Below are 23557 nucleotides of genomic sequence, written 5' to 3'. Positions count from 1 at the left end.
TGCTTCCATTAGTTGAAACAGTTATTTTAATAATCCAACAACTGGCTTTTCTTGCCATCAGCAGAGCATTTTTCATTTGAACAGGGAATTTGTGGAACTGGATGGAAGGACAGATCAAACATCAGTCCACTTTGTAAACTCAGGTACAGCATGAGTTCAACAGTGTGTGCCACACAGACCGTGCTCCTGTCTCTACTGATGGTGTCAGGAGTGCTAAGAGGTTCTTATCTCTTTTAGAGACATCGCTGCAGATGAGGCATAGCTAGGACCAAAGGTTACTGTTGAAGGACAGCCTTAATGGGAAAACTGCTTATAGTGTTCAGATCCCACTGGAAGTGGGGATGATTCTGGAGGGAGCCCGGAGACCCTGGTGAGCGTGGGCGGTGGCAGAACTCTGCCTGAGCAAGCACAATAGCTCATTTACTTTGGCACCCAGCAAATCGGAAGCTTAGTACGGATGGAAGAGTTCTGTGGTGGCAATTGACCCCCATCAATGAAATATGGAACTCCCTCAAGTCCTGCCTTCAGCCATTCACTGCCATCCTCCTCCTGTGGCTCCCCCCCACTGTCTGCAGAAGCAGCCTTGGGATGTCCCTGCATTTCAGAAAACCTTGCAGATGCCGCTGCAGCAGGGTCATGGTGCCACGTAGCGTTGCCTGAACTGCTGAGTACCATGTGCAGTTTCTCAAACAAAGGTGAGAAGCCACCCTTTGTTTCCAGGGCAGGCAATTTGACAGCAAAAGAATCAGTTTATTGTGAAAATGATCCCTTCCCCCACCCCCAAGAGAGAAAATCCCCAAACACAAGGAAGGAGGAAATTTTCAGTGAGAGGCCCAGCCGATAGCAATGGTCAGATTCCAAGCAGTGGCACTGGGCCACAAAAGAGGACTGGCCTTTAAGCTCACCCGTAGCCTGCTGTCCTAGCCTTCTCCTTTGGGTGAATGAGGAGCACTGTATGTCCTGCCTGGGAAGTGGTGGTGCTGTCGCAGCCACAGCTGTCTAAGAATTTAACACAGGCATGGGCTTTATATCTAATGTAAGTGTTGTAAAAGTTGTTTTATTAAGAAAAGGTCTGTGTTTAAGCTGGCTTACCAGTTAAACCACTGATTTGGGGAACTTCTGTAGAGCAGGCAAACATCTGGAGGAAGGGCTTTACTCCCTTACCACCCAAGAAGACAGCAGCATTGACTTAAAACAGTACCACTAACATCCCTCTGTGCTTTGCTGAAGAGTAGGGAGGACTCAAGCTAGTTTGTTTTTCATGTTTGTATTATTTCAGTGCTATCCATTTCACTCATGTATCCGAGATTTTAAAAAAGCTTCATATTCAATGACTGATAATGCATGGCTTGCAGTATTTAATAGAACAAACGTTTGAAAGAAACTGAGAAGCTCTCACCTCCTTATTTATTAATAAGCACAGAATTCCTTTTTCTGAGTTTGAGGTGACAAACAACCCCTGGTACAAGTGTGCAGCAGCTCAGGGAGTGTCATCACAACTGGCTGAGTAAGGGAAGATCTCTGGAGTTTTAAGAACAAACATGGCAATGTTTAGAAAAGTAATGGGTGAATTAAAATACACCCCCCCAAGACTCTTCACATAATACATGTGCTGTCTGCATTAGACAACTTGCAATTCCTCTTTGCCCACTTTCTAACAGTATAAAGGCTGATCACGTTTCCATTAAAATCAAAGGCAAATATTTCAGTGCTCTCTGTATGGGACGAGAGCCTTATTATGTTTCAGTAGCAATAATTTTTATTCCACAGAAGTTTCTTTAGTTTTGCTTATGTTCTCTTCTGATTTAATAGGTGTGTTTCAAACAGAATTATGTGTATTTAAATATGGCCCTTCTGAGGGAAAGAACTGAAAAATTCCCCACCAAGAGTTGATCTTTGCCAGCACTTGCCAGAAACTGATATTAATAAATAGGAATGGGTAAGCTGTCCTTCTGAAGTAGCATGGAGTGCTTGGATAACATTTAAAAATGGTATAAAGGGAGAACACATCCTGTCTGGCAAGTTGAGGTGTAAAATATGATACATGCAACCAGATGGCTACACAAACTTGCTTGAAATTGCAGAAAGAGACCACCACTTTCTTCTGTGACAGTAAGAACCTGTCAGAAAGGTCTTGTGCTGTGTAAGAGCTATTGCAGGGCTTGGCTGCGGAGTTTAAAAGTCACTAAGCAGTTGACTGAGTTGAACAGGAGACCCATGGTATACTAAACTGTGGCTTTTTCAAGGCTTTTTGCACTTCTTTTTTCATTTTTTCTGTGCTGCTGGTTTTAATGCTTTTTTTATCTGCTGCTGGTATTAAAAGTTTTGGTTCCTTTTTTTTTTTTTAGGAATCTGTTACCTGTACTGTACATACAGAAGTACTGTGCTGTGTATGGGTGTCTTATACGCATCAGAAACTTTATTCATAGCTATTCCAGCTACTGCCCACATGATCATTGCTTTCTCAAAGCTGGTTCACTATCAAAGAGGAACAATAGGGCCAAAAGCACTGTATGCATTGAAGAATGCTTCAGAAAATACCTATTATATCATTTAGCAACAAGTTTCTTCAGCCTTGAAAATCAGAAATGGCAGTCTTGAAAACACAAAATCTCTTCTTGTCTGGACCGTGAATTTGAAGATGTGAAACTGAGAGCGTTCGAAGCAGCCAAGCGATGGCTCACGTGCCGGGTGCGGGACTTGGTTTGATTCCGTCCTTGTCATCCCCCCACAGCTGGGGTGGGGGTGGGACTCAGAAATCCAGGTGGTTCCTTTCCAGTTCTCTGCTTTCCTAAAGAGGAACGGCTGCTTTTCAGCTGCCTGCGTTATCTCTTGGACAAGATGTTTAGGCTTGTATTCGGAAGCCTGAAAGATGCTGGTGTGCAAAGGAGATTTCCTCTTGCAAGGAACAATCTTTCCCAGTCACCCTTCCCCAAACCCCCCTAGTTCCAGGGACTGGCTGCAGCCAGGATAAACTGTCTCCTAATAGCAAGCATTATGCTAGAACGCTTTATTGTTTAATAGCATTAAGCTTTATCAGCGTGAATTGTCTCCCAAATGCATATGGCTGCCTAGACCCTTCAGCAGTCATTATGAATAATAGGAGGATAAAGGCAGTTAATTGAGGGGAAATATCCTCACACAGACAAAGAAAATAGATTTCTACTAAATTGCCAGGACGCAGAGGGCAGTGCAAACTTCCCTAAGGTAAAACTTGACTCTTTTACTCTACCACAGAGCCAAAATAATTCCCAAGCAGCAAAGGGATTTGTGTTAGTGTAGCTGAGATTAGAAGCTGGGCTGTCCTTCCCAGACTCCAAACAGAAAAAGAGATCCAGTCTTTAGACTTTGTATTGAACGACTCCCACATACTTGGAAGTTAGAAATTTTCCTTGTTAAAAATGAAGTGTACTCCTCGCGGGTCAGCTTCTGAGTTGCTGATGCTCTGCTTGTTGAGTGTGTCAGCTAGGCCCTCCGGTCCACAGAGAAAAACACCTATTCTGGAGCTGTTAAGAAAATGAAAATATGGTCAGGAGCTAGGTGTGGAACAGTTGGATGTTCTTCATGTAAATCAATCTTATGTTCTGTAGGTGCAAGTTTTTTTTCTCATTTACAGGAACTAAAGTAGAACAGGATGTCTATCCCTAAAACTTATAACCCCTTAAAACTTGCAAGGCACTGCTGCTTCTAAAACAAATGGTGAGCTAAATCTCAGCTCAGGAGAAGTCAGTGGAGACAGGGTTATTGGCCTCAGTGGAATCAAGGAATTAGACCTTCAAAGAGCTTATGGCACAAATTCTTGAAAGAAACTCTTCTGGTTTTTTCCCTACTAATTTTGGGTGCTCAGCTAAAGGTCATCCATATTCAGGTTTTGTTTTTTGAGGTAGAAAGTATTTTTGGAGGTATTTAGATGTCACCTGATATTCCTATCTACTTGAGCTGGAATGATGGGGTATGTTTTTTCTGAAACTTCTGCTAGTAATTAGACACTCCATGAAGTACCTCACCAAAAAGGGATGATTTTTTAAAAATTGTAGGTTAAAACAATTTGGTCAAGACCATAGATCCTGTCCACGGCTGAAACAAGAATAGAAAATACCTGGAGACTGTTAGAAAAAAAATGCTCCTCTAGCTTTATCAGCCAAAAGAACAAGATTGTGCTATTATGGCATTTAGTTAGAGGAGGTCCATAGACACTATTGATTTGTACAGGTTTACCCAGGATGCTTCCCCGCGATAGTTTTGAACTCATTTTCCCAGTTAGGTCTTCCATACAAGGTTTTCTGTTTAAGGCCTGTAATCACATCTTTCTCTTCTTCATGATGCATTACGAAGTGAGTGGCCTGTGGGAAATGAAACAGAAAGGACAGCGTAAAGACAGAGTTAGACATAGCAGCATTATGTCCTGTTAAAAAAAGAATAATATCAATATACACTGAATTATTTCCAAACCGAGAATATGGAATTTATGGAGTTTAGCAAGGAAAGCTAACATTGGTAAAGTCCTGACTATCAGTGTCTATCACCTCCTCCTTTTCCCCAGATTGGGCGATCTCAAGAGTTAAAGCTCTGAAGCACTGAACACAGCAATTAATTACATTTCTTTTGCAATGAACTGGTTTAGTCTAAGAACTGTAAAATAAAGCTATGAATTAAAACTTTCACTTCAGGTACAATAATACAACTCTTTTGACCTTAATGAAGTTCTGCCATTTTGATCTCTGGAAGCTTTGATCCATATGAGGAGGTCTTGTTCACCCTCCCTGTGTGACTTTCACCTAGACCAGCTAAGCTAAGTAAAGCCAGGAGGAGAAGATGTGGTTAAGGGCATAAGTTCAGGCCTTGCAGAGTTCTGCAGCACTTTTAGATGAGAAAAAAGTTACAGGTAACTTTCTCCTCAAGGAATAATTGTGTGACTTTTCTTCTTTCCTTCCTGTTTTGGTTTTTTTTTTCCATTGCATGTGTGGTAACTTCCTACCTTGCTCCTACCCCTCCCTGTCTGTCTAGCTGAGCTACAGCACTTTAGGCACATGGTGAATTTTACAATGGTGGGATGTAAGTAAAATAAACCATCCCTAAAAGTAACAGAGTGAGCACCTTTCCTGACTCAATCACGCATTTGCAAGTGACTCATGGAAGAGCTGCTCCTTTGTATCCCCACAGTGACCTCCATGCATGGGACCAGATAGACAACTCCCAAGAGTCCTGAAACAAATACACTGCCATCACTCAAACTTTGTGCATTAGCTTCTTCAGTCCCAAATGCCATTAATTATGCTTTAAGCAATATTAGCTGTCTTGGAGAGACTTGCATGGTCACCTGAGGTTGCTGCTGTGAGGAAAGACTGCTTCCCAGAGTACACAGCCAGAGTAAACCAGAAAGGAATTGAGAATGCACATTAGCAGCTGATCCCATATAGCTTCTGATGGGTAATACCTGTCTGCATTTGAAACTTCTCAGAGCCAGATGGAGGCCCAGGATAAAGACCATTTGAACATTTATCAAAACATAACAGACTTGATAACATCAGCCTCAGTGCATATGAAAGTGATGTTTTCCTCTGTGTTGTTACCTGAGATTCATCCCAGCCTGTAAGGTAGATGTTATAGCTGAGAAAGTCTGCGTTATTCCTCTCCTGCATTTGAGCCTCCAGAGATTGCAAGAGGTCAGCAAACCATTCAAAAGCATGAGTGTCCCTGCAAAGCCAGTAAAAATAAATCTGGAAGAGACAAGAGTGAGCTGTCAGGGGACATAGGCACTTATGGTTTCTGGTTTATGTCTGCTGGCAGAATGAGGATTGTAGAGTTCTTGTAGAAATTGCCCTGACCACTTCAGTAGATGGGTAGGCTGGTATCGAGGGTATTCAGGAGTTTTGACGCTGGGAGGGTTGTGGAGCAGAATGAATGACTGCAAGAACAAGGAAACATCTTTCTATTTCTCTTCCACCAGCAGGTTACATTATTAGTTCATGATGTTTCCCCACTTACATCCTTGTAAAACAGTTTGTTAGGACATAAATTAATGATTCAGAGGTAGACTCTATCTCCCTGTCTGCTGGCAGGCAAGGTAAATTAAAGCAGGTAACAAAACCAGTTCTGTTCTGTGAATATGACCATAACTGCAGAGTGTGACCATGCACCTCTGCCCAGGGAGTTTCCAGGGGCAGGAGGGGGAGGAGGATGGTAGCAGTGCTCTTCCACTGACGTAAAGTTGTGCTTTCTCTGTGCTTAGGGAAGGAATGCAATATTTGCACGGGCTGTATTAGTGCCTTGGACTTTATGTTTCTCATGCAGATTGAACAGCATCTCCACTGCACATGGAAGTCCCCAAGGCCACAGTCAGGATTTGCATGTGTCATTTTGCTCACAGGCTATTTCTCCTTTTATTATGTTTTTGCTTTTGACCCTCCTGCTTCCTTGCCTGCTAGTCTTGTGAGGTAACTGGACTCTTCTTGTAGGACTCATGCACGTCTGGAGCCAGATCACCTTTGCTGGGCCTGTTTTGATTTGGGCTGTTGGCCCTTGAACAATTACGTGGGTTCTGGGAAAGATGACACGTACCTTCTTGAGTTTTAGGTTGGTCGCATCGTGGCAGTATTTGTACCAGACAGACTTGAGTACAGATGCAAAGGGGGTGACCCCTATTCCAGCTCCAACGAGCATAACAGTTTCATAACTGAATACATCCTCGCTCGCTGTTCCAAAGGGGCCATCCACAGCTATTCTGAAATTGAAAGTACACTTAATAAATCAATAGTGAATATTTATTAGCACTATTTAAAACAACAATTAAAAGGTAAGGTGTTTTTCTGCTACCATGCACATTTGGGCTGAATACTAGTCAGCAAAAGAAGAGGTAGGGTTGATAGGAAGAAACTGTAAAGAGCCACTTAAGGCCCACATCCATGATGGAAGTAGTTAAGGATTATATCACAGGTGCCACCAAACTGGTTGAGCAAAACTGAAGCTATTGTAGGTGTTTGTTGACTTTACCAAGGTTGGTAAAGGTTGGAGACTCTTTGTACGTACTTGGGCAACTTCCATGCCTCCTGGAATTCTTGCTTATCACATCCGCAGGCATTGAACAAGCCCTCTGTCCAGTCTCCTACAATACGGATGTGAATGCTGAAGTAATCCTCTTCTGGAGCAGAGGTTAATGTAAATGGATGCCATTCCAGTTTAGACACTGCTGGACATTTGACAAAAATGTATTGCCCAACCTCCATCTTGAAGCCCTTCTTCATCATCTGGAGCTCAATTGTCTTGAAGGGATGAATGACCACCTACAGTGAGAGAGATAAGGGGGAAAAAGGGAAAAGAAAAAGGCTGTCTTCACTGTTCACTGGATGTATCTACATCCTCCATCACTAACATCAACCTCTGCTATGAGAGCAAGGAAAGCAGGTGAAACTTTGTTCCCAGCAGAACTGGGAGCAAGGAACAGCACCTGACAGCCAGATGAAAGACTACAGAAGATGGTCAATTTTTGGTTGAAGTACTTTTTCACACCATGCTTGCAGTCACTCCAAAAGGGACAGGTCAGACTGGCACATCTTGTAACACATCACCAGATCTATGTATGCACATTGTTAATTCCAGATGCACCGTACACAGTGGCACAGACCACAGTGTTAATGGATCTGACTGTATATATAGGGACAAAAATATAGGGCTGTCATACAGATGGGGAATTGAATAGATAGTACCACCAGAAACTGATGTTTTCGTGTTATAGCTGGGTGGGACCTATAATATGGGCATTTGCGTTCTGCCTGTCTTTAGCCAAGAATAAATAGAAGCAATATTCTAGAAGCAAGGCTAATATTTCTGTCGCTATGATTTTTTTAATCCTAAAGTTGTCTGCCAAGGTTATTTTCATTTTTCAGAAGAGATACGTAAGAGGGAGAATCAAGTTTCTCTATCTATTTATGTAGGTATTAAAAATAGTGGCTAATTTTCTGCCAATAGGGCACTAAGCAGGTGCCATAGACATATGCTGTAGAAATGGCTCAGAGATATTTTGGTAAAATTACCAAAAAGCACACTAGCATATAGGAGCCTTCCTACATGTCAGCATCGTGCCAGAGCACAGTAGAGACATCGAATGTCATCCCCCAAGCCCTGCCATGATTTGAACAGGGTATGTCCACAAGATGCAGCACAGTGCCATGTGAGGAAATTACACTGGGAAAGGCCAGGGTAGTTTTTATATGTTGGAGCTTACTGCCGTGCTAATTTGTCTGTCAGTCCTTCAGAACCAGCGCTAATATCTCTGCAACACACCATGGGGAATGGAAGCTCAACCTTAGCTTTGGCTGCACAAAATAGGCACCCCCTAACTCTCCTTTTCAAGAGTCATTTGTTCTGCTGAAGAATCAGAATTCCTAAACATCTGGGTAGCTTTGAAAACAAAGATTTGGTATCTTAAATTACTCTTAAGGCTATGGAATTTCCACATTGTGGAATTTTTCATTCAATACAAAGAAAATTAATTTTTCTTTCCTAAGAGTCAGTCCTGTGCCTTAGCTACCTTCCTCTTCTTGCTCTCCTTTAGAGGCAGAATGCATTTAGAAGTTAGAGGTTAACACCACAATAGCAGCTGGAACATTCCTTTCACTGATAACATTGTCTGCTGCATAGGAGCCACTGGCTTTGCTGCACCATTTGGAAAAATTGATAATGTTTTGTCCGGTGTTAAACGTAACATCAACACATACCTTTGTGATAACAACCTTCTGCTGTGACCTCCAAAACCGCACCAACCTCTCACACAGGTACAAAAACATGGGACCTACTACCCACTTCCATGTCTGTAAGCAGAATAAAATGAGAAGCTGGATGATGAAGATGGCAACTTAGATTAAATTGAGTCCTGGAAATGCTATGAGCAGATGTGAAATTCAGATAATCTAGAGTAGGGAACCTTTAAGAGATATGTCACCTTCAAAATTACTTCTGGTCAGACAGGGAATTTCTTTCTCTGTTGAGGGTTGCAGCTGGCTTTTTAGTTGCTACTAGAGTGACAGCAAAGAATGATATTTGTCTCTGTCTAAAAATTAAGGTAACTAAGTGAAATGTGGAGTAAAGCTCTGAATGTATTATTGACTCAGGTCTGTATTACTGCAGGAAAAGATGTAGTTTCTGTTAACAGATCAGTCTGAGATGTGAATGAACAACCAGCCCGGTTAGTCAATAAAAGCTGAAGTTTCAATGTCACATTTCCAGAGGCATTAATTTTCTTTTAATGATCATTAGTCCATTAATAATGTGAAGTGATTTATTATGTGGATTATAGCACTTTCTAGAAATCCCCACAAGCCACAAAATACATTTTGGGTAAACAGTTCTCAGGTACGATTTTCTCATTGCTTTGCCTGTTAATTGTGCTCATTTTATGGCACAGTGGAAGTGGGTTGTCTGTCTGTCTGTAGTCCATTTCTGCTTTTAATCCATTGTGTCGAAATCTATTGCTTTATGTAGAGAAAGCTGCCACTGAAGACCACTGGGGGTTACATAGCTGCTTTTTGACAGCAAATGCATATGTTATTTCACAAAAAGAGTACAGCGTAAACATTGTAAATTGGATTTACACTCAAGACAACTGTTCTTACCATAGGAGGATTCCCTGAAAACTGGGGAATTGGGCAAGCCCCCTTCTTCCCCCAGTGAGTGAAGTTCTTGTAGCAAATCTCTGGATTATGTTCAGCCAGACTCGCAGCTGTCTGGCCCCGTACAATACGCCTGGAAAAAAAATAAAAATCATTAAGGCAATGAAATGAAAATGAAGGTATCTGTCCCTTATTGTTATTCCATTTATGTACTACTCTGTTTATTTACAGTTGTGGACTTCTGCAGTGCTACAGCTTTGATACAGCTTTACTTTTCTAATTGACACACAGAATTGCTATTAAAGTGATAAAAATGGGGAGAAAAGTTTGTGGGGGAAAATACTGACTACAAGATTAGGTGAAGAACTGTGAAGTATGTCCATTACCATTTCCAGGATATGGTCACAATAGGAAAGCTTCATTCTTTTCAGAGTTACCCTACTTTTTTCTTCAATGAAAAGAAAACCTGGAGTGGGCAAAGTAATCAATTTCCTAGGGACAGGTACAGAAATTATTTCTGTTGTTTATCTTAGAAACTTGGAGAGCCCTTTCCAACATACATCCTTCCTCTGACCTTTCGTCTCCCTCTAAAGCTGTGGAGTAGCTGTTCAGCTGGTGTGAATGAACACAAATGCTTCTGATGCAAAGCAGCTATGCCAGCTATACCAGCTTGTGTCAGCTGATGATCTGGCCTCTATATTCTTACTTGGTTAGGGGGTTTTGTTGTTGTTTTTTGTTGTATTATAGAGAAGCCTGGTTGCTCCAGTTCAGCTATATTTCCAGTAGCAGAGCTAGTGCTGAAAGACAGTTTCAGTTTTGAGGGGGGAAAATATATTCTGACCTTGTTCACTATTTCCTGCCTCTGTCTGGAGTTCTGCCAACCTCAGGGGTGAGTGAGAATCCCCAAAATGATGGTAATTATTAGGCTGAGGGTCATAGTAGAGAAATTCAGATTGAGATTTGCTGCCTTTCCCTAGAAACGGTCTGATTCTGATCAGGGTGTTCAGTTATCTGCCAATATGATTCAGTTGATATCTTCTTCCCACAACTTCTCTTTCTGCTTTTCTAGCTCAGTTTCCATTAACTAGACTATGTTTATGATGTTTCAAAAAACCATGGTATCAAAGTCATATGTATGCCTAGCTTGTTCACAGTCTTGAAAGTTAAATGATTGCATTGCTCATAAATATTACTAATGAACCTCTTCCTCATTAAAGGTTTGATTAACATCCTGCCTGAAAAATAAAGGGAAGGAATGACACTGTTCCAGGAGCATCACGAGTTGCAGTTTGCAGGAACATCACCAGTTGCAGTTTACTTCCCCACCAGTGACAGCGGGTTCAGCTGAGCTGCCCGCTGGGATGAGTTACGGGAACAGGAGGAGCCTATTTCCTGCCACTCCTCACCCCATTGCTTAAGGGAAAGTGGGCCTGGGGGTTTTTGCCTTGCCCTATGCTCCATTCAAGGTTTGACAATGCTGGTACCCTGTACAAGAGAAAGAAAAGACTTATTTTCCCTTATTACTCAGTGTAGATGCTCTTCCAGCATTGCAATTAAGCTTTCAGTAGTACAGCCTTATAATTACTTCTTTTTCAGCTGAAAGTGTTACTTTAGCTTCCAAAGCAGGTTGATCTGCATCTCTGTACTCTCTCTTTACATTTACTGTGATGGGAAGTTCAGGACATCTGTCTGTGAAACATAGCTCATGCACAAAAAACATCAGTGCTACAAAAGTGCTGTAACAGCTTGTAATGGACAAGAATCCACACCTTTGATTCTATTATCTTTGGTTCAGTTTTCAGTATACACATATATGTATGTATATATATGTATATTTGACACACGACCTTCTGTCTCCTGAGGTAAACGGACATCTATGCCTCTCTCTGTTACTTTGAGACTGTCAGGTCATACTTACTCCATAACATCCACCTGAGATGCCTTCCTTGAGTGCAAAAAGCCTGTCCAATATTTTTCAATGTGTTAGTATTTTCTCTAAACTCAAAATGTCATTCTTGCCTTTAAGGCCAAATAAGCGAGGCCACTGAGTTCACACCCAGAAAGCATCCTTCCCTCTACAAGTAATAATATTCCTGTGTTTATCTCCTTCCAAAGGATAGCTGAACTTCTCTGACAACCAAGTTCAACTCCACTGCTGCCTAAACTCTTGTCTTTTCAGTACAGTGCAATTAAAATGGTGGAAGTATACTGAACATCCAAGTAAATAAAAAGTCAACTTTTATGAAATATATGCTCCTCACTGACTTCTAGGAAGAGCGATGCTTGCTTACTGATAGCATTGTGTCGTAACTACTGGCAAATTTGGACCTTTTGCCAGTAACTATACAATATTTGCCGCAGAAAACATGAACCACTTGTTCTTTTCCTTCAACAGGTTTTACTCAAACCTTTTCCTTTTTTTGGAAGTTGGAATGGACAAATATGCTGGTGGTGATTCTTATCTGCCTTCTATTTTTGTTCTTCCTGTTGTAGTCTCATTTCTGTCTTTTTTCTAGCACTACTGGAATGAGAGGAAGTGTTTTTGAATAGTCATTTTTGCTGGGCATTTTTAAAGCACACTTTCTAGTGCACCTAGAATTTCCTTTAAAATGGACAATACAGTATAATTATGAACTATTAAATGTGGCTTGGATAATTTAGCCCCCTTTTTTTTTTCTTTATGCATCAGTTCTGTGGTTTTATAAAATGGAACTAAATTTCATTTTTCTAAGTGCTAAAATTGTGTTTGCATAGTGCTGAAGTTTTTTCATTAGGCTTTTCAGCTATTTCAGAAGAAGGTATGGAATGAGCCAATAGTGGGAAAAGATGTTTGGCATTTGGAAGTTACAAAAACTTAGAGCTGCCTTTATTTGAGCTGCAACAGCTAAAAATCTATTCTGAAATGTTGCTGATATTGAAAGTTCATCCAAGTCTGAAAGATAAGTCTGTGTTAGTATAGTTTCCATTTACCCAACAAAATCCTGGGCCCTATGTCATCCTTACATGCATGTGTGTGATGCAATTCCTTTTAGGAGAGAAAGATAAATTAACAATTAGAAACAGGAACCTTAGAAAAGAGCTTTCCCATTAAAATACCAGAAGAAGTTGAGTGAGCTGAAGTATGCAAGTCCCATAAAGCCTCATGCCTATGAATAGCTTGTTGCATGTATCAGTGAGAGCCTCTTGGCTCTCAGAGCCTCTGCTGGCCCATCATTACCATAAAAAATAACTGCTGCTTAGCGACTTAAGTCCCTATACTTAGATATGTAGAGGGCTTTACATTATGATACAGTAGTTATCGTGTATTGTGTGATAAGTGCGAATACTCACCCAGCACCATGGATGACAAGGCCAATGAAGAAGATGACAAAGAGATGGTGGGTGTACCAAAATACTTCAAAATACGACCTTCGGATGGTTTTGGTGGATGATGTGATGATTAGTATGAGGGCCAGTGTGATGATAACGCCAGTGAGACCAGCCAAATATGTGAAAGCCACATACAGGCCCCCCACAGGATTCTGTGAAAGAATTGCACACGTTGGTCTAAGGAAGGGGTTGCATCAAAGCAGAGCCAGCTGAACCATCGGTCTGTCCCACTCACCAAATCCTGTACCTTGTTGTAGGTTTTAAGTCACCTTCCACGAATTTGCATGCCAACAATGCCCCAATCCCACTCACTGTTGTTGCACTGCAGATTTACTTGTACTAAAGTAAGTGGAAGTAGAAAGGGTTTCCCACCGATGCACAGACCAAACACTGTTTCTCACTTTGCCACTGCTCAGCAGTACGGGCTTGGGGAAAGTGAACACTTCTGCACAGCTCTGTTGTTACATCCATATTTAGGGAGCTAAACGAAAGTGCTCCTTTTCAGTGGCATTGTGCAGCTGTGGGTCTCATAACTCATACAGAGATTGGATGCTCGGTGCTTCTGAGGAATGGGGAAGTTCCTTATTTTGGTGTTGTTGTTTTTTTTTCTTAACCAGAGTTAAGGAGCCCATGTTCAAAACTTTTGCCTTGATATCGGTGTGCCTTTCTGTATGCCACATCTACCTTAGTCAGAAGACTTTTTTGCAGGGTATTTGTTTTTATGTAATGTTTTAAAACTACTTTGAAATCCTGAGGTGAAAAAGTTTATACTACCAAAATTCAGCAACAATATTGCTCACAAATATAGAAGAATGAATTGTGCAGAGTTTTGCTGCAAGATGGTCCAAACCCAGACTGTGCACACCAGAAATAGGCACTCTGCTCAGATTGTTTTATGTGGTCCTCTAACCAAGTGTAATACTGATTCTTCACAGCCTAATGTCACTTACCCCAATAGTTTTTCTAAAAAAGTTGATATAGCTTTCATTTGGGTTATCACCAAGGCTAGAAAGCACAGCTGCCAGAGTTCCTTTCTCTTCAACACGGGCTTGTACGCTCCACTCTACATTGAATAAGTGTGCGATGGTGTGAATTGCTAGGAGTGACAGGAAAGAAATAATCAGGGTTAAGCACAATAAAGGTACTCAGTGGTTTTGGCTATCATTTTAAACTTTGTAACATTTGGCAGCTGCAGTTTAAGACCTTTGCCACTCTCACCCTCTTCGTCACAATTTCAGATCACCGACACGTTTTACCATTAAAGCTTTACCATCTGAAGTTTACATCTTTTTGAGTAGGGGAAGGAAAGAAGTAAAGGGAAGAAGTTTCCAGCTTTCAGCAATTCAAGTGGAAGAGCAGTACCCTAATTTTATGCCTGGGAAACTGAAGCATGAGATGGCTTAAATTATTTGTCAGGATCATCCAGAAATTCTGTAGAAGAGCCAAGAAGTGAATCTGGATCTCTTTGGTGTCACATTTGCTAGCACTGCTTTGCTCTGCTGTATAGCTAATAATCACTGATAATGTTCTTGCTGAGCTGGACGTGTCCCACAAACCCAGTAAAGCTGAGGTGCTTCACACTATTTCCACTACACATTATTGCAGGGGTAAGCCGTTCAACACTTTGCAAAATTTTTCCCCTTTTATATCACCAGATACTTATTCACCTTCAAAACAGGGCCTGATGGGTACAGCTCTAACATCCCCAAACAATCCATCTCTGCTGCAGACCTCCTCTGTGGCCTTACATTAATTAACTGCATTGTTCCGCTCGTTTTCTATGAAGTGATGAGATTTCAGCCACAGCTCAGAAAGGGAACCTGCTCAGCTCAAGTAATCTACTGATATGAAGACTGTTCTAGGATATATGATTTGTAATGTACTTGCATTGAGAAGTGACAAATTTGATAAAAAAAAAAAGATATAAACCCCTTAGTTTAGGAAATGAGAGATAAAAGATGAAAACATTTCCATGTCCAAACTTTTTATACCCTTTTCCTCCATCATTTCTATTATTTGTTTCAGACATGCCAGCTAAGAAGTAAGTCTAAACAAGAATTAAAGCCAGGGTATCTGGTTCTCAGGGCATTGCCAAACACCCTTTATTAACCAGTGGCATAAATGGTGCTGACAGTTCAAGAGAAAAGTATTCGTTCTTATTTATCTTTTGCTCTCTGCCAGTTGCAGAATAGTATTTGGAAACTGATTTAAGCCTTAGAACATGCTGACTCCTTTAGGTTAATGAAATCATGTCTCTGCCCATATCCTTAAGTACTTGAATCCCACCCGGATTCTGTGCAAAATGCACGAGAAAGCAATAAACAAAGAAACATTTGAGTACCAACCAGTATGAAGGGCGATCATCCATGCCACCATTTTGTGAAAGGTGAGGTTCCTGTCCAGCTGTCGTCTGACGCGGGTAGAGCAACACTTTGGGTTTGAAGAAAAAAAGTATTTTAAGACTATCTGTGATGTCTCTGCATACTTATTTAAATGCAGGAGCAAAAAGAGAGGCCCTGAGCACAACAATTGGTGGCATTGCTAGTAAAAATCTGGAATTCCTAAATATAGACAAAAAACATTTCCCCCCATACTTCAGAATATGGGAATAACAGATTATGTTTTAACATGTCCCATTGAAACGAAGTATGTGATAATGAGAAAAAACTTAACATCCAGTATGACAAAAGTATGTATCTTATCTGTGTGAAATTGCACATTCTAAACAGAAGGAGGGATCACAGTCTGCCATGGCAGGGTGGCTGCCTTGGTAGAGTCTCAAGTTGCCACCTAGCATCAGGATCCTGTTGTGGTTCACACTGTAGAAATGCACCATAAAATTTGGGTATAACTGTCTCAGGGAGCTCCCACCCCAAATGTACTAGTCTGTTATGCTCGGTAATATGAAGTGATTCCCTCCCCAGAATACTGACTGTACTTGCCAGGCATTCACTTACAACTTGTTGCTGGAGTTACCCAAAAAGATACAGAAAGAAAAAATCTCTGCTGATACAAACTGAAGAAGTTGGTTCTTAAGAAAAACAGAATGATATTTTCATTAAGAATGATGACAGGTTCCTAACAGGCCCCATTTAAATTGTGCTGCAGTCAGTGCGAGTTTTCCTATAACTTCAAGTTCCTGTAAAGCTAGCGTTTGCTGTCTCCACACAGTAGAAAGCATGATTATCCTGTATTGTATCTTTATATTGCTTTTGCTGACTGGCAAAAGGAAGAAAACACCATGCAAACTAACACAAACATTTCCTCATAAGAACCATGTAGATGTTTCACACAACAAATTAAGAGAGACCAAAATATTCTCCCAGCTGTGTGCCAGACATTAACTTTGTAGATGGCAGGGTAAGGTAAGTATCGTCCCAGCTAATAGGGTAGAGCTGATCATCCCAGCCATCCAGGAGTGAAACAGAAGAGGGGATGATGAAACACCAGAACAATTTAATTTCTGATTTGTTCTTTGCTTAGTGGAGATATACCAGCAGTGGCCTTACTCTTCCATACCAGTAAGTTTCTAAATATCCCATGCGTATTAACTGTACAGATAAAATAGATGAGCAGGGAACAATTCTCTCCTTTGGTTTTTCTCCAGCTGTGACACTGATTAAAGGGCAAAATCTAACACTTTGGGGCTATTGCAATGACCTCAGTAGACTATAACAACAGCCAGGAGAAATTTGGCCTTCTCTGTATCATGTGTCTTGAGACATAATTAAAAAGATTGTAGAATAAACTGTAGCATAGTGAGGAAATGGCAGCTTGTCTTGACTGCCTTGATCTTTCTGTTTAAGAAGCAGAAGGCCAAGCAATGGCAAAATGCTGTAGCTAGATTCAGTAGTGAGGCTCATAAACAACAGTGATGAATACAGCAATAAAGGGCACGCAAAGACAATACAGCTGTTCTTTCAATTAATAACAAATAACTTTGTAGCATATGAATTCTGGGTGGCAGGAGGTAAAGGGCAAGAGTTGCCAGCACATTCCTATTGAACAGTGGGGTTGAACAATTCTCCCCTCTACTTAACCCCAACGACATTGCTGTTGGAAAGGTCACTACCCTTTCAGTAAGTTATGTGACATTTTTAAATCCTGATTTTTCTTAAGACATCCTCACAGGTGTTACTTGCAGAGCGTAGCTAATTAGAGACAACAGCAGAACAAGCACAAGTATCTTTTTTATTGCAAAAAGCAGCTGAAGTTAAACAAACTCCATCTAACAGCCCTGTTTTATGCCCCCCCCCTTACCTCCTCGCTCACCCTCAGAGCCCTTCGCTTCCTCGTACAGCACCATTAGCAAGAGAGCGAGCTGCAGGCAGGCAGCAGAAATGGAGCTGTAGATCTCTGCACAGTTCTCACTTGCAGACTGGGTGTAGCCTGAGTGAGACTGTATTCCAGTGCCCGAGGCAGAAGGACTTACTCTGTAGCTTGAATACTAAGATAAAAGGCACAGCTTTGTCGGGATCCTGGTTAGAAAAGTCAAGTGATAGATGATAGGAGATGAGCAATTCAGGACAAGTAGCAGAAAGTCCTGGCTGGAATACAGTTCTCTGATTCCTTGGAATCAGTTTTTAGCCTTCCAGTACCATCTCCAGAAGTGTCTTCAGCTCTTTCATTGCTCTGACCTCAGAAGACGTTTGCCCAACCTGCTTTCAGCTCGACTGCTGTGGAATCTATTTCAGACCTCATGAAGGCCTTGTATGAGCAAGAGCTCATTGATATTTTCCAGTTGCATTCATCCAATAGCAACATTAATTCTTACTAAATTTACATTCATTATTGACTTCTGCAGCCTGGGGAGTCAGCTCTACGTTTTGGCAGATACTAGCTGATCTTTCTCAGGGCAGGGGAAGAACAGCTTTAACCCTACAGGTTTACTTACTATTCTTTTTCCTTTGTACATGGGGGGTACAGCTGTCTGCTTCTGTAGCATCCCAGCATCTGAAGGGGTATAGCACAAGACTGAGACCCTGGTCTGTGTGGTTCCAACTTCATATTCCTAAGTGTTATGCCTTAAAAAGGCCAGGGCACTGGCCTTACTCCTAAATGTAATTTAGGAGCTTAATGTGGCAGACAGGTCTCATTTATTCAGCCACACTGACTATCAGGATATATGTACTAGATGCAGGTACAGCCTGTGCTGCCTCTGATTATTTTCTCATTACTTTGGATCCCACTCTCTTCCCCGATGAAGGACTGTTGAAACACTGCATCTATTTTATTGCTTCCTCTTTTGCTCCGCTTTTTCAGCCCCCACAGGCCATCTCATTTGCATGAAAGAATTTGTGCTAAATTTACAGATGAAAACCAACTCCTGTGAACTACTTTTGTTGACCATGTGTATATTAAAGAGGCTAGAGAGAAAGGAGGAATCATTATATATTTGGAAGGACAGTTCACGATGTTGAGGAGAATATTGCTTTATCACTGCACCATGGCATGCATTGTCTGCATTATTGCTGCTGTAATAGCCAGAGATCTAGATTTCAGCAGTGTGATACAGTCAGTACTATCACAGGAGGCCTCTCGAGCTGTCACTTAGAATCAGTCGTCCCTTTCTTAGTGGTGGTTCCTCAGTGCTGTATATAACATTTGCATTTGGGAGCTAGAAGTGGTCAAATGGCCTGGGAACTATTTCATCCTGAGATGGAAATGCCGCTCAGACAAGAAAGAATGTAATTTATGAACCAGCTGAAAAAAGTCCCATGCTGAAAGTCTGTGAAGGACTACATTTACTTTAAGAACTGAACATGCAAAGACAGAAGACGTGGGCTAATACCTTCCTCTATAAATGGGTGTTGCATCGGTGACGAACAGGGCAAATGTGTCTAAGTACCACCCACAGCTGCTGCCAGACAGAAGAGGGACTTTTCATCCAGGGCAGCATGATGCCCAGGAGGCAAGAGAAAAGGGAAGACTCGAAGGAGGCTAATTCAAGGCTAAACCTCCCAACAGAGCTCTAGACACACCATTGGCATACAGACCTCAGTCTTGCTCATAGCAAAACTCGACGTTTATCTACTTCTTAAAAGAGGACATCCCCAAAGTACGGTATATTTGGGGAACTTGGACGAAATTGCTTGGCATATTTGCAAGGCTGCTTGGCTTATTATCTTTCATAAATTTTGAAATTCTTTCTTCATCTTACCGCACTTGATCCTCTGAGGAAGGAGAGCAAGTTTCGACATACTGGCAGCAGAATCAGCATGCAGTTGAAATTCAGGCAAGCTGCAGGGGCCCTTGCCAGTGCCAAAGCACGCTGTAATTGAAGAGATGCTGTTATTAAGTGCATTACCTAAGACGTTATCCAGGACGTGGACAGGCACAGATTTCGTTTATGTATTATATCACAACTTTTCATGAGTGTGAGATCTAGAGTTAATTAACGATGTTCACATTTCAGAGTAGTCATGCTCTGCCCAAGTCAGAGACACATATGCAGGCAAAGCACATTCCTCCAGATAGACACCTTCTACTTCCAGTTTTGAAGTAATATGGTTGTACAAAAACCTGCCTGACATGTCTGACAATCAATGGCCAAGCACAGATGCAAGTCTAAGCCATTAGTAGAATTTTCTGTCCCAAAGTCTTGCTGCTGTGGTTTCAGTTGGCTGGGAGGTTATGGTGGACAGAAGGAACAGCTTATGAGGGAAGCGGTTTTATGTTCTCTGTTGTCAGCAAAGGGAGTCTAGGGAAATTTGTTGCCTCATCTTTTAGGAATATGTTCCTTTAATGTTGCTTTTTACATCCTGAATGATTTCAGCTTTTTGAACAAATACTATTTGAAAGGAGGGAATAATGACCATATTAATCCAAACACAATGAAGGGAAGGAAAAGGTAATGTTTACTCTCCTTGCATCGACTGGGACCCGTTCAGGTTTCAAATAACAGTTAGTTACTTGGGGTTACACTGAGCTCTAGTTATCCAAGCACAGGTCTCTGTGACTTCAAAGGCAACTGCAGCATGATTGCAAAGGACAGAATTTGATCCATAGATCTGAAGCTGTATGCAGAAGGGGATTTCATCCTTTGTTGAATTAAACCATGGCTTTGCAAACCTTTTACAAAGTGCCGTGTTCTGTAATTTGAAGCTTAGACTGACTTTTATGTCTGTGATCAGGCTTTTAAAATATGTGAACAAATTAATTTTCTCTGTCAATTGGTCATGACCTGTGGTAGCTTTGGAAGCAAGTTTGTAGCAGGATACATAATGCTGCATTAACCATTGGGTTATATTGAATAGCCCAGGGTCCAGGATCACTCGACTACTTGACAACTATTCACACGCTTGATGAATATGTGAATGATGATTACTTTTCAGAGCTAATAGCTTTGTAAACTATTCAAGCTGTGAAAAATAATTGCATGCGGAAATGATTGCACAATAGTTCAGCAGCAATATTTTATTCATCTTTTGCTTAATAAAGCAGCCACAATGCACATTTACTTTAATTACCAGGAGCATAATAGTTACCTGAAAACATCTTTAGAATGGGATCTCTCTATTTTGCTTACCAGCTTTCTATTCAGAAGGACTGGACATCTACCTGCATTCTGTTATCTGTTTGCACGTGACTTTTAACTCCTACGGGAACCTGCTGCTCCAGCCACTTGATCCTGTTTCAATCAAATAAAACTAAGCAAAAAATGCTATATGCCTAGTCTATGCCAAGGTAATACATGTTTTGTACTTACGCCAAGGAGTATTCTGGTGTAGAAGAATTTTGGTGGGATATCATATGCAAGGTAGTACCACCAAAAGAGGAAGACATTTAAGCCCAGCCACACAAGCTGAAAGAGAAATGAACAGGAAACTTTACAGTTTGTTGTTAGAAATCATACATCTGAATTTACACAGCTCAGATAACGGTCAATTAGTTAATTGTGCTCCTGTTTGCGCAGAGAGGCATACTGCAGGGTGTGAAGGGTTCAGCAGGGGCGACAGAAATTTTTCTGGTGGAAGTGGGCTCTGATGTATGCACACAGGAGTACAGGAGTGGCTTTAAACCAAAATACAGCAATGGGTAGCTGAAACTTTTGCATAGCTCAAGGGGTTTAAACATGATTATATAAAGACCATCATATTACAGGTGTCTAGCTAAGTCTGTGAGTCTGGTTGAATCTCCAAACATCATTAACGGTTAAGGACTCTTCCAAATGGCAGTTCCTCAGACATATTAACCTATGTAAGAGGAAGACTTAGGAGCCAGGCCAAAGGCCAAAGAAGCTTGAGATCTAAATATAGATGGCCTAAATTACACCTAAGGCCTAATGTTTTCTGTTGAGTAGGAGACTCTAAAGGTCTGAAATCAGCCTGCAGGAAATATTTAACACAGGCACTTTAGTAGTGTTTAGAGTACCCAAAACTGGGCTTCTTCATAGCTGTAGTAAAGTATTGTCTCAGACTTGCACATCCTACTCTGCAGGTTTCTTTTGGAAAAGAGAAGTTATTAGCCCTTCTCAAAGCTATCTAAGGCAGCTACAAGCTCCTCTGGCCACAGAGATCATAGCGAATCTGGCCGTTTGCCCTTCTGGAGGTGGTTGGCTGATTTCACATCCCATAGTGAAACCAACCTGTAGCAGTGCACCCTCAGAAATTGCGACATTACAGTCCCTCACTCCTCCTAACCCATACTTTTTGCTAGTTCTTTGGCCCAGCTGACACAGTAAAAAACTTGGGATCAGTTTAGAGCTTGAAAACGTCTTACCCTTGTGGCATAAATACAGGGAAATGAAGGGATTTCCATCTGGGTAAGGCAGTATATGGGAAATCCCCAAATCCTCATTAAAAAACTAAGCTCATCTCAGGATTAAATGCTTAGGATACTTATTTAAAGTGAGAGTGTGCCACTCCCACGTATGCTAGCCTGACAGCATGCCCAGAAGACCAAGACGTTTGGCATGATCCTTGATGGTGTCTCACAGTTCTTCTTGGTGTTGACCCACAGGGAACATGGACCCTTTGAAAAACACTGTGGCACCTCTGGCAGCTTGGGTTGAGTTGCAGAGTTAGAAGCCCTCCGTGCTCTTTAGCTAGGACCAGTGAAGGCAGCATTGGCTGGGGTTTAGGCTATCATGTTTCTGTTTTGTGGGGATAAATCAATAGAAATTGTGGCTGTCCTGTTTCTGTCAGGCATTGGACAACCCTGTACCTAGCCAGTGTGCAGTAGAACTGTACAGGACAATGCAGAACACTTTGGTAAGGCTTCAGCGAATTGTCCTTTTAGCTGGTTTCTTTATCAGTGACTTTGTTGATTTCCTTCCCTATTAGCAGACCTTGTTACAGCTTTCAGACTCTAAAAACAAATTCCTTATTTGAACAAAGTATGGGCCTCTTACTTAATTCTTCTAATATTTCAGTTATGGTGGAAAAAAAAAAAACCCAAATGCCAGAATTCACCTCTTGGCAATTTCAACTTCCTCAAGTCACTGAAGGTGTCAGCAAACACAGTTACTCCTTTTCAAAGCACTGAAGTGCCAGGGTTATGTTCCTAAACTGGAGCTACACATCTACAATATAATATATAAGTATGGATGGTTCATAGCATCAGAAATATCTTTTTGAATAAAGGTGTTCACATTTCAGTCACCACAAATACATAAGGTCTATGTCTTCTCTTTCTTCCTCTCAGTATTTACCTCTACTAACCACACTTGGCAACAATACCTTAACTAGTACTACATTTTGGTGTTGTATATGTTTATATATATATATATATATAAAAAATTCTATACCTATTGTATCACACTGTGAAGTGAAAAAAAAGAAAACACTGAAATACTAACTTCTGTCTAAGTTTTCTCCAAGGAGCACTGCCCTAATTTACTCTTTAGCACTTTTAAATGCAATGGGATTTTCAGTACTTTAAAATCTTGCTGAGAATCAATTTAATCTACTTTCACAGCCACTCTAGGCAAGCTGCATTCAAACTCAATTCAAATACTAAGTGTCTTAATGAAGGATTCATGAATCTCTTCTCTAAATTCTGGAATCTGACTCTAATATAAATTTTATACCATCAAGACACTGTGCTTTCAGTTACACCCACTTTTGTTTATAAAAGTGCAAGAAAGGGTGGTTTTTGTAATTGCTTTCTCTGTTGAAGCACACATAGTTAAGTGAGATGTAATGTTATTTGTTTTCCTTAAGTCACTGTTGCATCCAAAACCCCCAGATACTTAAATATTTCTAACAAAGCAAATGAAAGTTAACATATGATCATTTCTCAGTTGACAATGAAGCCTACAGCAATTGAGATACCAGGCAGAGCTCCTTAAAAACTATTCTCTTGAACCATTTCACTGCACTCGCTGCCCTAGTTTCAGCATAATCATATGCATCGTTCACTGACATAGGGAGAACTGCTTAGTACAGCTTTCTGTAGAACTTTTTACCAGACTTAAATCACAATAAAAATTGTACTTACAACAACAAAGATGGACAGTCCTTCATTCTCTACCCAGTTACCCATGATTGCCGGAGACGAGCATGCACAATGGCCCCGTTCTTTCTCAGACAGCGTCTATGTCTTCTCTCATAAGGAAGTGAGAGTAGAAGCTTGCAGCA

The 23557-nt window shown here is 41.1% G+C and overlaps 1 protein-coding gene across 2 annotated transcripts; it reads right to left on the bottom strand.

The window, feature by feature from the left end:
- Window positions 1-1006: 1006 nt before the first annotated feature.
- Window positions 1007-23557, bottom strand: CYBB (cytochrome b-245 beta chain). 2 transcript variants are annotated; one of them, XM_075033544.1, is made up of 14 exons: window positions 23418-23557; window positions 20686-20781; window positions 19138-19248; window positions 15323-15407; window positions 13928-14073; window positions 12939-13129; window positions 9612-9741; window positions 8718-8810; window positions 7030-7283; window positions 6562-6724; window positions 5574-5720; window positions 4219-4343; window positions 3373-3506; window positions 1008-2791 (listed from the first exon to the last, which is right to left on the bottom strand). In XM_075033544.1, exons 1-13 carry the CDS (start codon window positions 23460-23462, stop codon window positions 3380-3382), a joined length of 1713 nt encoding a protein of 570 aa, XP_074889645.1. In that variant the 5' UTR covers window positions 23463-23557; the 3' UTR covers window positions 1008-2791; window positions 3373-3379. The 2 variants fall into 2 exon arrangements, with proteins under 2 accessions (XP_074889643.1, XP_074889645.1); XM_075033542.1 differs by having other exon boundaries at window positions 1007-3506.

Source organism: Buteo buteo, chromosome 8 (genome assembly GCF_964188355.1).
Source record: "Buteo buteo chromosome 8, bButBut1.hap1.1, whole genome shotgun sequence".
Taxonomy (NCBI): Eukaryota; Metazoa; Chordata; class Aves; order Accipitriformes; family Accipitridae; genus Buteo; species Buteo buteo.
This window is presented reverse-complemented; position numbering and strand designations above follow the sequence as displayed.

What these genes read in the sequence shown, in the direction of transcription:
- CYBB (XM_075033542.1), bottom strand. Translation starts at nt 23,462, where the DNA reads ATGGGTAACTGGGTAGAGAATGAAGGACTGTCCATCTTTGTTGTT. An exon ending in GATGATCGCCCTTCATACTG is followed by an intron (nt 14,074 to 15,322) that starts GTTGGTACTCAA and finishes TGTCACTCCTAG; the next exon opens with CAATTCACACCATCGCACAC. An exon ending in CCAACCTAAAACTCAAGAAG is followed by an intron (nt 5,721 to 6,561) that starts GTACGTGTCATC and finishes TGTCTCTTCCAG; the next exon opens with ATTTATTTTTACTGGCTTTG.